Here is a 15469-nt window from a genome sequence, read left to right on the forward strand (position 1 = left end):
AACCTAAGCATACTATTTGACCTACTGCGAGTTGTTCAGTATTAACTGTTACTCCTGTTTCTCCTAAAATATGGGTGCTAGAAAAACCAGCAAGTAAAATGGCCAATATCAGTGCCGTACGTCTGGTTTTGAAATGAATTCTCTTCTTTTCAGAGAAATATTTATCTTTTCATCCAATTTTTCACCGCTTACATCTGTCTGTCTGGGGTTTTATTTCATACATAAACTTTTAAGTATCAGTATGTTGTCAATTCATATTGTTTCGTTCGTTCCGCTTTTAATATTTCGTTTCGCTTTTTACAGGAACCCCTCTTTTCGCCCCTTTTCTATTTTTGATATTTTAATCAAAAATTAAAAAAATCAAACTTTCAAAAAGAGAAATAATCAAAATTGCACGTTAGGTTTACGGTATTTTGAAAGTTTGATCAAATTCCTAAACTATCAAATTTAAAAACGATGTTTAGAATTTTAATATTTTAATAATTTGGTTAAAATTTCAAAATTTTAAAACTTTTACACAATTTGAAATTTTGATATTTTAAAACTTTGATCAACATTCCAAAAATCTAAAATATCAAAACTTTTTAAAACTTTGAATTGATAAGTGTTACACGGACCTTCAGCATCTTGCATCTTTCAAGCATTTAAAAAAAAGAAATAAGAAATAAGAAACAGTCAAATTCTTTTTAAAGCAGGGAACTAGAAAATCGGAGTATATATGCAGTTTCTGAGTTATCAAACAAAGTTCAAGGTCAATTGCGAATGAGGCAACCCATTTCTTTAAAGTTATTTGCAAACAGGTTGAAATTAACATTTTGATTAATATTTCTATTTATCATGATTGTTTGTTAATTTTTTTAGTGGAATTTGAACTCTGTTAATTGCGTTTGTTGTTTAGTATACACTTTACGGTCCAAAACTGAATATTTTGGTCATGTGATCTCGTGGTATAAAAAGATTTCGCGCCCCGGAAGTCTTTGCAAATTAAAATAGGTTAGTTGAAGTTAACATAGTTATTTTTTTGTTGTTGATTTTATGTTCGATATTTCGTAATAGCAACTGATGTAGATGCAAAAATTGGTTAGAATTGAACAAGAATATGGTTGATGTGTATATGTGTTGTAAAGAGATGTAACTACAGAGATGTGGACATCTTCATGATTTTAGGATCCATTACATGAGTATAGCTCTATATTGTTTTAAATACCAAAGAGGAGGGTTTTGTGTGTGTGTGAAAATCAATGAATGGAAAATATAATACACATGAAAATAGAAAAAAATATCATATCTAACTGCTTATTTGGTCTCATGTGGGGATTGTTTCATTGGCAATCATACCACATCTTTTTTTATATTCACTTTGGTGGATAGTTCTCATTGGCAATCGAGCCACTATAATCTCCTTATTTGTTAATTAATGAAATTTGTAAAGTTATATATTTTAGTATTTACACATTTATTTGAAAGTACATTGTATATAAATAATAATTTAATTGGGGAGGTGTATATATATGTCTGGGGGATAACAAGGAAAAGCCAATTCTGCAGTCTTATATTTCTGATGCTTAAGGTTTATCATAACAAACGGACAAATATGGCTGTATTTACATGCCGAAAATTACTCTGAGTACAGACTTACCTGTAAAGTTGGAAAAGTTTTAATGCCTAGCATCCACTAGATATAATAAAGTTAAATCCATTTTGTGTTTCTGAAAGATAAAATCTCTTTTGGATTTTGATTGGCATTTTTTTTCCTTCATGCAAAAGGTGTGAAAATTGACTAAGTTGTGGAACTACTATGAGATATTCCCTCAGGTAAAAAACCGGTTTGTATTGTTTTCATTGTCCTTAATTGACCCAGACACCAGGTATCTTCACAACTATAGGCGAGTTAGGGAGCAACCATTTGATTTTTATGGGGGGGCTAGGATGAAAAATTTTGTCCTGCATTTTTTTTTAGCTGTAATCTCTGTCCTGCCTTTTTATTTTTCACTCTGTTCGGTCCTGCCTTTTTTTTTTTTGTTTATCCTGACTTTTTTTACCTAAATTGGCGTCCTGACTTTTTTTTTTTGCAAGTGTCTCATCCTGCCTTTTTTTTTAACTCAAAACTCCTGTCCTGCCTATTTTTTTCAAATTTCATCCTAGCCCCCCCCCATAAAAATCAAATGGTAGCTCCCTTAAAGAGTTTATCTGAGTCAGTGAGTGGACAGTATCAAAGTAATTCAGGTGTTTGTTTATTTTTGCACCTTCTGAAAAAAGGAAAAAAAATGCCCATCAAAAACCAATAAAGGTTTTATCTTTCTTAAACACAAAATGCATTTAACTTTTATATATCTAGTGGATGCTAGGCATTAAAACTTTCCAAACAGCACAGGTAAGTCTGTACACAGAGTAGTTTTTTAGGTAAAAATACGGCCATATTTGTCCATTTGTTATGATGAACCTTAATAATACATTGGCAAAGATTTGCTTAAATTTTATCTCAAGCATCACTTGGTTTTCATATTTATGTTTAATCTTAATTACAAACAAAGAACAGTTCTTTGTCAGTAATAATTAGAATTCCCTTATGAAACTGAATTGTTTGCCGCAAACTTGCAGCAGACTTGCTGCAAGCTTGCGGCAAACAAAAAGTTTGCAGGAACACAGAAATTAGTGTTTGCAGATGTTTGCCGCTAGCTGCAAACTTCCGGCAAACATTGCTGCAAGCTTGCGGCAAGTTTGCAGAAACATCAATGTTTGCCGTAAGATTGTCAGAAAGTTTGAAATAATGAAGAATGTTTGCTGCAAGATTGCAGAAAACTTTGACCATTCAATATGTTGGCCGCAAGATTGCAGAAAACTTTGACCATTCTATATGTTTGCCAGAACATTGCAGGAATTACACAATATTGACTGGGCATGCCTAGTTGGCACTTCCTGGATGCTAACAATTTGAAATTGTGTCTAGGTCATGTTGGTTGTGTTTGGAAATGCATTTCATATATAAGAGATCAAGGAGGTATTTTGGTTCAATAATATGGGATAATCAGTATGTAATTGTGTAAGTACAAATGATTCATAGGACTGCATGTTTTAATAAAATAATTAATGCTATCATTATAGATAATTAAGTAAGCAACTAAATACATGTATGTGTGATTGAAAAACTTAAGCTATTATAAATTTTATTTTGTAACTGATGTACTGCACCGATCCATGATCAGGTTTATTAAGATTAAGTTAAATTCTGTAATACAATTGTTGCCTAGCTTTATACTCAATACACATTTGAGATTTTCCTTTTTCCTTTTTTAATACAGGTATATATCATGTCATTTGATAATGACTACTATCATTTTTTCAAAACTCAAAAGGATGTATGTATTTCATTAAATCTCAAGAGTTTGCAACAATTCTTTCAATGACTTATAGTATAAAGACAGAAATTGACTTTTTAAAAATGTTGCTGTGTAATTTGAAAGAGATAAATTGAATGTGTCTACACACATGAAATTGGTATATATGTGTAGTTCCTGCAAGTTTGCCGCAAGTTTGCCACAAACAATTGCCGCAAGCTTGCAGCAAACGATTGCCGCAAGCTTGCGGCAGATATAATTTGCATAATTATGTTTGCCGCAAGCTTGCTGCAAACTTCATTTGCAGGGCTTATTTTTCGGTAAGGGTTATTATGCCCCACCTACATTATGTTTTCTGGTCTGTGCCTCCCTTTGTCCATTCATCCATTCGTTTGTCCCGCTCCAGGTTAAAGTTTTTGTTCAAGGTAGTTTTTGATGAAGCTGAAGTCCAATCAATTTGAAACTTAGTACACTTGTTGCTTATGATATGATCTTTCTAATTTTAATGCCAAATTAGATTTTCTACCCAATTTCACGGTTCATTGAACATAGAAAATGATAGTGCGAGTGGGGCATCCGTGTACTTAGGACACATTCTTGTTTTACTCTTTAATTCAGACCTGTCTTTTTATTTCCCTCCTCTGTGGTATTTAATATAAATTTCTTTGAGAGTTGTGAAGCTTATTTTTATGCAAAAGTTTGATTTTTCATTTCTCATTTTCAATTTTTAATGAACAGTTGTTTTAATTTGTTTAAGCAAAAAGATTGAAAAATGCAATTTGGGCATAACAATTTTCTGTAATTGCTTAAATTTTTTTTTTTTATTATTTTGTATTCCCCTTCACAACTCTCATCATTGATATATTTGACGAGTCTTCTTGAAGACAGTTCAAATATTGAGCATATATACAGTTTTTGTCTATGCAAGCAATATTTAGGAAAAAACATCAAACATATATAATATTATTGAGAGACACATGTATAGTATCAAAGACATTGGTAAACAAATAGATTGCACATGTATTTGGACTTAAAGCCTCAGAAAACTTATTTTGTGCTTTGTAAAAAAAAGAAAAGTTGAAAATGAAGAAAGAATTAAACCTCCTCAAGTAGAAGAAAAACAGAAAAAATAATCACAAATTCACTGACCACAGGTCAGAGTTAGACAGACAGAATAATGACAAACTCACCAACCACAAGTCGAAGAAAACCTGCAAAATAATGGCAAATTCACTGAAATATTGAATTATGACATAACAATTAAACTTAAATCTACGCTTAAGAAAACCCTCTAAAACATGTGGTGAAATAAATTATACATGTACAATGTAGGACTCAAATCTATGGCGGGTTCCAAATCTATGGCAGATTCCTAATCCATGGCAAATGTGACTCTATATGTTAAATTGTCATTCCAAAAATTCATTTATAAATCATTTGGAATAATCCATCATTTTAATACTTTATTTTGTGCTTGAAAATAAAAACAGAAATAGTAAAATTTAAATCTCCTATAGTCCTATAGGAGAGTTGATAATTTTCAAATTTATACATGTATGTACATCGAATTTTAATATTTGTAATGAGTTCTTATAATTTTTGCTCATTGAATTGGTAATAAAATAGTTTCTAAATTTCATTTAACAATCATTTAAGTAAATATTTAGACTTTGGTCAATCGAATTATTGGTAGATATGTTTTAATCAGGGGCGTGTCCAGGCTATTTGAAAGGGGGGCGTAGAATAAAATATTTCGCCGAGCGAAGCGATGCCAAAAATATTTTGAACCTTTTTTTGGCTTAAAAACATAAAATAATAGAGACTTGCACTAATGTAACGGTTCCTGACTTGGAGCATGTATATTTTATAGTTAAAGTGTCAGGGTGTGACATTTTTTATGCCGAGTTCTCTCCATTAATTGTCTATGGTATATTAAAATGATTGGATGGATCTTAACAGCAGTAGACCAATAACGAGAAATTCCAAACTCAAGGGTATAAGGAGTTACTTAACATTTCAATTCCTAGGCCAGAATTTTATGAACGAGAGGCGTGATTACGGTTGAGGGTCCATGGGGAAGCTCAGAAGCTCCTGAATTTCAACAATTTAGCATCAAATTATGAAGTAATCCCTCTATTTTTGATTAAGTTCGGGTTTCGTTGAACGACACACATGATACAAGACAAATAAACACTGAAGAAGAGTATTGCTTTAATGTGGAAATATACATATTTCTAGTATACATGTACCTTGACGCAAAAATGAGTGGACTCATTAGAACCATTTTACGTGGATTTCTCATGGCGTAATCATCATCAATTTTATCAAAATCAAGTTTAATGTCTCTGTGAACATATAAAAGAAGCAGAGCATTTAGGCGATCCTCCTTCATGGTGCTTCTCAAATCATTCTTGATCAACTTGAGGGATGAGTTAGCTCTTTAGGTGGGCTTGACGTGACGCTCGTCAAAGCAAGTCAGAAGAGAACTTTCATGATGTTTGGAAATAAAGTCGAGCATGCCCTTACATCAGTTAAGGTTGATGTTGTTGACTCTGGTTTGTCCGGTTGATTTTCCCAAAACGACTGCCAGAGTCTCATCTCTTGTCTGAATGTTTCAGGCGAAGGCATATCAGTATTGTAATAATCATGGCTGTGGGGAATCGAAGTTAGTGTGACTATCACACAAAACAACCAAAATTCATGTATTATATATAGATTTACTTACCGTTTTGGTTGTTTAAAAAAGGTGTCCAAGACACCTTGATACGATTTTAAGGTCTTTTGACATTTTTTTTTGGACATCGACATCTTTGGCAAATTCTTTATCACATCAACAACTATGGATACTAATCGCATAGTCGAACACGCCAGACTCCGAGAAACGAAATTTTACGGTTGATGATGACCCATCAGATTGGGGAATCAGTATAAAAAGAAATCAGAGTATGTGTTTAATTAATGAATATGATAAATTGCCATTTTTCAATACAATACTAGCAGATTATAACAATAGTTTTTTTTTGTTTTTTTTTTTAAAGGGGGGGGGGGGCGTACGCCCATAACGCCCTTACCTGGACCTGCCCCTGTTTATTGGTATCCTTTTTTCTGAGAAAATTACATTTTTTTGGTGTAAACAGAATTTTTCTCATCATAAAGCCTTCAGTTAATGTGACTTTGTGTTACAAAACAGGATGGACTGCCATATGATTGGTTGAATGCAGTGGTCAGGTGGTCAAATCTTAATAAACAATCCTTGAAATTAAATCATTTTTTGTTTCTTTTCAGCTAAATGCTCTTGTCACATTTATTTTTTTATTATCTAATATTTTATTTTGGTTGGGAAGATAAATTAATCTTTTGGGTTTTGAGAAAATTAGTATTTTTATCTATTTTATAGGGTGGTGGAGGGTTAGAAAATATTTATTTTTTAGTTGGGATGAACAGTCAATAAATTGGTTTAAAAATGGTAAAAACTTAACAATCATAAATAAGTTGTTACCATGGTTAAATTTAAGGATTGTGTCATATTTTTTTTAAGATTGTATTTTTTCGTTGACAAATTTTCACCATTGGTTTCCATTTTTGTTTTCAGCCCACATAGAGAATACAAATAGAAAACTTAAAGAAATGGCAATCAACGCATTAGACGTAGTAGCAGAAGTTCTAGGAAACGGCCTACCTCCAGTTGCTCCACGGTAAGTTATATTATTTTCCAATCTCTTTTCTCTCTTTTCATAGAAACATAGAAAAATGTCTCAATGAATTAGTAAACAAGTTAAAAGTGGTACTGACCAAAAGATTATTGCACATTTATTATGACAATCTGAAATGAGTGCTACATCAAAAAGTGAATTGAAGCTATTTCAAATTGTCAACTTTATTATAATTTGATAAACAAAAGAAGAATCAATATTTGTGTTGTGAGCCTAGCTGTGGGAAGCATATGATGGCCTATAATTGCTTATATCCATGTCATTTAAACTCTGGTGAATAGTTGTCTAATAAGCATTCATACCAATTCTCCTTACTAATATATTGGTAAAGCTGAGATGAAAAAAAAATATAAATCATTAGATTACAGTGTTATATGTCTTGACAGTGCCCACACTTTTTATTTGACCTTCTATTTTGCTTCAAATTGAAAAAAAAATCCCTTAAAAAGCTACTGTCCTTAATTCTGCCCCCTTTTAACAAAAAGAAATGCCACTATATGGCAGCACTCGCATCCGCAAAGTGGAAAGGGATTAATATAAGTTGCAACAACTTGTTTCCCAATCAACTCTAATTAAATACATGTACCAGGGGCGGATTTAGGAGGGGTCCCTTTTTGGGAAAAAATTTGGTTGCTTATATAGGGAATCACTGAAGCGTGACTGGAGCGGGCCCCCTCTTAGGTCAGTCAGTGGGCCCCCACTTATGAAAATTCCTGGATCCGCCACAGTGTACCCGGTATGTTTAAACTAAACTTAGAAAAGAGCACCTTTTAAATAACAGAAAAAAGAACATTAGATAACCTAATCCAAAAATATTTTGTTTTGTTCACTTTGAGTCTTGACTGGCATGTCCTGTCACTGGTTTAATCTCTACTGAATTGGATTTCTAAAAACTGTTATAACAAACACTTTTAACTTAAGGTAGACACTCTTGGATGGGTTTTTTTTAAATATGTACATGATTATAGGAGTTCATGAAAAAAACCCACCTCAAAACAGAGACAAAATTTACAAATCTCTTTTACCACCTTTAAGACATCCGAACTTATTTGACAAATCCACCCAGCCTCACCAAAAAAAGCATGTATTACTAATGTGTAGGCAGTATTGAGTGAGAGAAAAAAGTTTTGACATGTATCCACTATCATTGACTATCAAACTTTTTTTTTATTAAGATATTTAATTTTAGAAGCAATAAAGGCTACAATTCAACAGTAAAAGTTGAAAAAATCAAATGTTTAACAAAATGTTTTTAAAGATATAAATGAATTTCAGACATAAATATGTTATTTTGCTAGGACTAGAAAATAAGGGGACTTAATTTGTTAGTTTCATTTGTTGTCTCCCCTTTAACAGAATATTGCTTTAACTAGTCTAACCCGAATAATTCAGTCGTTATATTCCGCTGATCTACGAAGGCTACATTAACGCCTGAACGTCTTCCTCGATCAAGACCGTCAACCGGAAAATTCACACCGCTACGCAATATGGGAATTTTGATTTAAATTGGCAGCTAAGGAAGGAGGAGTTCCAGATGTTAATTGATGTTAAATGATGTTAATTGATGTTAATTAATTATTATCGGATTTGTGTTAATTATCCTGATCGCTGCCGATTGGCTCTCTCTTACAGAGAGCAGGCGACGCGACCAATGATCATAAGGAGTTCAAACCCTCGTGTGGAAGAAAATCTGACACGGAAAGGGCTGGAATTATTCGAGTTATAACAAGTCATTTAATTTTAAACAAAATAGAGGTGACCGAAATAAAAAGGTGCCAGTACATGTTTTGACTTATTCAAGTTGATAATTTAGCAGCATTGGCAAATTTGATGACTTGTGACCCAATAAAAAAGTTTGAGTGTTTCATGGGTTGTCTTCCTAATAACTTGTCAATTAATGTTAAACAAATAATATTTGACAGGGAAATATTGACTTAATCCAGTCAATGATTAGTTTCCAAAATTGGCTAACTTCATGACCCATGTATATTTAGTATATAAAAAATATAAAAAGCTCAGAAAGAACTGCATAAAATTGTGACAACGTTTGTCTTCTAAAAAGGAATTCAAGTACAAAAATGGACAGTCAGTATTCGACTTCGTCAAAAGTATCTCCTTATGCAAGCTATATTTTTACAATCATCAAATTTAAAGCCATTGTATGGATAAAGGGCTGCTAGTTTAGCTCATGAAAACTGATAAAACATTTTTCACATACATGTAGCTGCACCATTATGATCCTAATATATGCCAGTTGTATTTTAAAAGGCAAATGTATCCATTAGAGATTGACCATCATATCTGCATTTAGTTAACTTAGGACTATTGTCTGATTGGTTGTTAGGTGGAATTTTAGAAAGGTCAAAAATATTTCAATAAAACTATGAATATTTGATTGTGAGGGAGAACTTTAAATTTTCAGAGGTTGAACACTGATAACCATTGATAACACACACAAGCAATTACAATTTTTGTCAGAGTTATGTATATTTAAAAGCCACTTGTGAAGTCTGTTTTATAGTACTTTTAGTAAAAAAATGATTTTCTAACACGGCTACTCTGTTGTTTTGACTCATTTATAGAAAGGTATTTCATATGACCCTTAATTGACCCATATATTTTATTTTTGTTGAGCCTTTGACTTTTTTCAAAAAAGCAAGATATAATGATCCTACATTCTGCCGATTCCGCAGTGTCCACAAATATTCACTGCCAGGAAACATTACATTCACTTAGTGGTTCAATTAAGTTTTTAAAATTTATTAAACTATCCTGGATTTCTTCCAAACTTGGACAGAAGCTTGTTTATGATCCTAAGATAGTATCCAGAACTAAATATTAAACAAATACATTCCCATTTTTCAGTATTTTACTTATAAATGGACTTAATTTTTCTGCCTGAAACATAACATTTCATTCTGTGGTTATAAAGTTTTAAAATTTTAATAACTTTCATAAACTAATATTACTATCCTGGAATTGTACAAAACTTGGAAAGCTTGTTTATGATCATAAGAAAGTATTTAGAAGTAAATTTTGTAAAAATAAAATTCCATTTTTTCCGCATTTTACTTATAAATGGACTTAGTTTTTCTGCCAGAAACATTGAACATTCACTTTGTGGTTAATTTTTTTTTAAAGTCATATGTCAAACCTCAAATTAGAAAAATGAAGCATATGTTTTTTTATAACAAAATGGATAGTTTTCATTATTAAACCTATGTACATATACTTTTTTCTGAAGAAAATTCTTTGATTTGTCCACATTCAGAAGAAGTTTACTTTTTTAGCTCACCTGGCATATTGACATAAGCTCTCTTTCGATTTTTATAAATTTTAGATTTTTCATTTCCATGTTATGAAGTTTTATCCTCAAAAAAAGGGAGATTTTCCAGTTTTCGGACAATCACTCAAAAATGATTCCATCAACTTTAATGAAAATTTGGTGAGATGTTTATATCTATTGACGTATGCTACGGGCATAACATGAGCATGCTTATAACACAACTCTATTTATATTTTTTTCAAAGGGTCAAAGTTAACATTGTGTCAAAATTTTATTAAAATTAAAAAAGCCAAATTAATTTTAGTCAAGGTCTTGGGTACAAGCTTAAGGGGACTTTACCCAGGCATATGTAGAAGTTTTGTGTTCAAATGTCTTTATACATGTATAAGCAGACATGGGAATCAACAAATGCCAAAAATAACATGTAAATTAAAGATACTTGTCTGTTTTAAAATCAACAACTGTTGACCTCCAGAGGTTAATTATTTGTTTTGTAGTGTTGCTGTTTCATTGTTGTTCACCGTTATATTTTTTTTTATTGATATGCTGAAGATAGACCCGTTCCCCAAGATACATTTATTGAAATTAAAAATATCAACTTTTTTTTTTATATAGGGGAAACTTAATTTTTATAAGCCCGTTTACAGGACGTATTATGGTATACCATCCCCCACAGGTGACTGGGGAATAGAAATATGGTCACTTGGTCTTCTCCCGACCGGCAGTAAAACGCTTGCTGAAGTGGGGCGTCTGTTTGTCTGTGCAGGATGTATCAAGTTCGCAGTCACGTCCGGTCAGAAGGGGGACGTTAAATCCGATGCCTCGTGTAAAGAGAGTGCCACACTCTTTGCACATTAAGAACCCTTGCGACAACTCTTTGAGGGGTCCTTAGTTGGCCTGTTGCAAGGCTAAATTTCTGTCCCTATCCAATATAGCCTCATTTTCCAGTGGCAGTCCAAATTTCCCCGATCATCATCCTAGATGACCTCTATTTAAACTACCTACCTATTGTATTTATTGTTAACGTGCTCTCGTCCTGAATATGCATGAAATATTTGCCACTAGACATTAAGCAACCAACAATCAATCAATGGTGTCCGTCTGTCCATCCTTCATCAACATATGGACATTAACTCAAAAACAGCACAGTGTATTACACAACAGCAAGAAATCTTTAATTGAATATAAATTCAATTCATTATAACCAATTTCAAGTTCTTTAACTGCATTTATTCAGAAACCTATTATATGTCAAATATTTAATTACAATCTAGATTCAGACCTGTATCAAGCTTGAATATTATTTCCATTTTTGCCCCAACTGTTCAGGGTTGGACCTCTGCAGGTGTATACCTAGTTGTTCTCAGCGAAGCATTTTATTCCCTTATAGAGGAAACATTAAACAATAGAATTGGTAATGATTCAATGAAAGTATTTCATTTTTATAAATTGCACAGAAAAATAACAAATAAAAAGACGATAGGGGTCACATGCCTTACTTTTTTTGAAGAATTCAATTTGTCCTGTAAATTTTAATACAATTATCTCCCCTTGATTTTAAAAGGATTTTTCTGAAAAACGACACTTATTTTTTTGACAGTTAAAACCTTTATTTCAAGTTTTAGAATTACCATTAAACTTACAAATTTCATGTATAGTAAGAGACTCCCCTTCTTTTTCTGTCAATTATAAGGGAGCTACCATTTGATTTTTAGGGGGGGGGGGGGGGGGGGGGCTAGCATGAAATTTTAAAAAAATAGGCAGGCCGTACTTTAACCTATAATGGTTTAATTTTTAAATTGTTATTTGGATGGAGAGTTGTCTCATTGGCACTCACACCACATCTTCCTATATCTATCTAAGGACAGGAGTTTTTAGTGAAAAAAAAGGCAGGATGAGACACTTGCAAAAAAAAAAAGTCAGGATAAACTACAAAAAAAAAAAGCAGGACCGGATAGAGTGAAAAATAAAAAAGCAGGACAGAGATTACAACTAAAAAAAATGCAGGACAAAATTTTTCATCCTAGCCCCCCCGATAAAAATCAAATGGTAGCTCCCTAAGTAAATATTGTGTATAATGTGGATTCAGTATTATTTGTTGGATACAAGTTTTTGTGGTTTTGTAGCTACCATTGCACCACAAATTCAAATGTTCAACAAATTACAAATTTTCTATAGGGTTTGCCTGGAAAGACTCAGGAAAAACCAAGAAATCAAATATCCATGAAAAAGCAAGTTTCCCTTAATCCATGAAAATTGATACCCACTAAAATAAATTAATCCACAGCTACATTAACATATTAGAATTTTAAAGTTAGCAGTTAAACTTCCTTGTTTGGTTCTCCAAATGTTTTGATTAGATTGCCTCTGATGAGTAATTGTGTGGATAAAACAGTGTTTTTATCATGTGGTTCCCCTTTAAAATGTTTGCCTCATGAACAGCTGTATGGTCAGAATTGGAAATGTTAAAGAATGCTTACATAAAGGTTCCTGATTGTTTTTCCAGCCATTTTTTTATATTATCTAGAAATAAATGGTATGATTGCCATTAATACAAATATTAACACCTTAGAATAAAGATAGCTGGACTATTAATACATGTAATAGGTCTCTTTTTACATATGACCTTCAAAAAACAACAAAATCCTATGCTGAAGTGTTATATCTGTGAAAGTCCAAGATGACAAAATATGAAACAGTTTTGTTGAATCGCCTGATTAAAACTAACACTATGAATTAAAAACAATGAACATCACAGGATTAAAGATTTTTTAAGATGTAGTTTGGGTTGGAAGGTTTTGGGAAAGAAATGTTCTGGCCAGTGGTCAAAACAGGAAATAGAATTAAAATGAATATTCTTTTCAAACAAATGCAGGATATATACAGCTGTGTACTAAAATAAAAATGAATAATTGTGTTTGCAAAAAAACATAAATATGCAAAAAAATAACATGAATATTCTTTCCAAACAAATGATATTTATCCAGTGCACTCTTGACAGTTAAATTTTAAACATTAATAATGCTCGGGCGAGCCTCACATTTTAAATTGAAAATTTAGCTGCCTCGAGTGGATAAATATCATATCACACTTGATGGTTTATAATTATAGCTAAATCAATTACCAGATTAATGAAATATGTCAATTTCGTGAAAATTTATGTACAAAAGAGGGACAGTCTGTTGAAACTCATAAATCGAAAATAAACTGACAACACCATGGCAAAAAATAAAAAAAGACAAACAAACAATAGTACACATGACACAACATAGAAAACTAAAGAATAACCAACACCAACCCCACCAAAAACTAGGGGTGATCTCAGGTGCTCCAGAAGGGTAAGCAGATCCTGCTCCACATGTGGTACAAGTGTTTTCATGACATCACAAGTAAGACAAATTGGGACTTGCCACAAACTTGAATGAAAACTTGTTAATATTAGATAGGAGATAATATAACTGGTATGTTGACAAAAGACTAGAACTTTAAACATCAAATTGACCTTTCTGACCTTGATATTTAGTATGTGGAGCTCTCAGGCTCTGTTTTCAAATCACCTTTTCAGAATCTAAAGAACTATGGGTAATCTAATTGTTCATACACCAAAGTGAAATATCGTCATACCATTGGTTAAATTTCAGTTGTTTAGGATGTTTTTAACCAATCCAGACGCTTTGGTGTACACTTTTGAAAGTATTTCCCAAAATGCATTAGATTCTGAAACAGCCAATTGTCTTAAATGAGTTGGAAAACAGGACGATTTCTCAACTAGTTTTTCTGCCTGTGTTTTAAATGTCGATGCTTTAAAAAAAACATGCACGAAAATTTGAAAAAAAGACCTATACCTTACTTGCTCCTTGAACTATGAAATCTTATTTTCTGAAACAGTGAACAATTTCTATTTATTTTCTTTGTCACTGTAAATTCAGAATTTGTGATTTTTTTAAAAATAAATAATTTGGTACTTTCTTAAAAAATCACAATTATAAATTGATGTAATAATTTCTGAACTTATTAATACGCAGTATCTCAATGACGTTGTTTCATAATCAATTTGACATGTGAATGTTATGTTAAAAAAAAGTGGGAAAGCAGATTATGTATTATATCAATATATTATATTTCAGTGTGAGGACCTACGTGGACAACCAGATGAACAGGCGTCTCCAACGAGTTGGTATGCCATATGGATATGTGGCTCCACGACTAGAGGCACCACGATGCTCTCGTCGTCTTTTAGGGTTGGAGCCAGAACCAGTCCGTGTCGCAGTTGCCTCTCCTGAGCTGCCAAGAAATGATCAACCTGAACATTTCGATGCAGTTGTACCTCGGGCACGATTATTCTCCGTCATGGTTCCTGAAGCAGCTATTCAAATTGCTGATGACGAGGATGATATGGTCGAGGAGGAGCTCTCGGTTCTGGAGTCAACTCTGGAGGAGGAAGAGGTCATCGAGCTGTCTGTGCTGTGTGGTATAGACACAACGGTGGAGGACCCAGCCGACTGGTTCCTGGAGGAGACTGTGTCTTTCCTGCCAACAGAGGAGGAGACTGTTGTGTTCGAGGAGGTAGTGGACGAGGATGCAACAACCAACCACGCTGAAGAGACTGTCTGGTATGGTCCTGAAGAGGTTGAGGTTCCAGCCACTCCAGTCACACCGTATATTGTTATAGGTAATGATGTAGGTGTTCCTTTGGACTGGGAGGTGATCCCTGCTCCAGTGGTTGATGTTGCTCCTGTCCCTGAGGCAGCTTGGAGGTTTGCTGGGTGGAGACAGGTGGCTAGAGTGCTAGGCTGCCTTGTTACTTCATACCAAACTGTCTCAGCTGTCTAATTTTTTTGTTAATTTTTGGTAAATACATATACATTTTGTATATTTTCTTTAAAAAAGTAAAATTGGAAAAGTTTAGATTTTGCTTTAGTTTAAAAAAAAGTTTGGAAAAGTATAAATTTTTGTTTTAGTTTAAAAAAAAATGTTTGGAAAAAGTGAATTTTTGAAACTTGATTTTTTTGTTTTCATTTATGGTCATTCAGTTTATTTTTGAAAGATTTTCATTCTTTGCTAAATAACACAATTTCTTCAAACTTCAAAATATTTTTATTTTAATTTTGGCTATTTAATTAATCATTAAA

General features: G+C 32.7%; 1 protein-coding gene across 1 annotated transcript; it reads left to right on the forward strand.

The window, feature by feature from the left end:
- The first annotated feature begins 5832 nt into the window (after positions 1–5832).
- LOC134683580 (uncharacterized) lies at positions 5833–15170 on the forward strand. The gene is made up of 3 exons (XM_063542886.1): positions 5833–5893; positions 6931–7033; positions 14465–15170. Exons 1-3 carry the CDS (start codon positions 5833–5835, stop codon positions 15168–15170), a joined length of 870 nt encoding a protein of 289 aa, XP_063398956.1.
- The last annotated feature ends 299 nt before the right edge of the window (positions 15171–15469 follow it).

Source organism: Mytilus trossulus, chromosome 9 (genome assembly GCF_036588685.1).
Source record: "Mytilus trossulus isolate FHL-02 chromosome 9, PNRI_Mtr1.1.1.hap1, whole genome shotgun sequence".
Taxonomy (NCBI): domain Eukaryota; kingdom Metazoa; phylum Mollusca; class Bivalvia; order Mytilida; family Mytilidae; genus Mytilus; species Mytilus trossulus.

Bases quoted from the DNA above. Each gene is read 5' to 3' on its own strand.
- LOC134683580 (XM_063542886.1), top strand. From the start codon at position 5,833: ATGTTTGGAAATAAAGTCGAGCATGCCCTTACATCAGTTAAGGTTGAT. The intron at 5,894-6,930 runs GTTTGTCCGGTT...TTTTGTTTTCAG, and splicing joins GGTTGATGTTGTTGACTCTG to CCCACATAGAGAATACAAAT. The intron at 7,034-14,464 runs GTAAGTTATATT...ATTATATTTCAG, and splicing joins CTACCTCCAGTTGCTCCACG to TGTGAGGACCTACGTGGACA.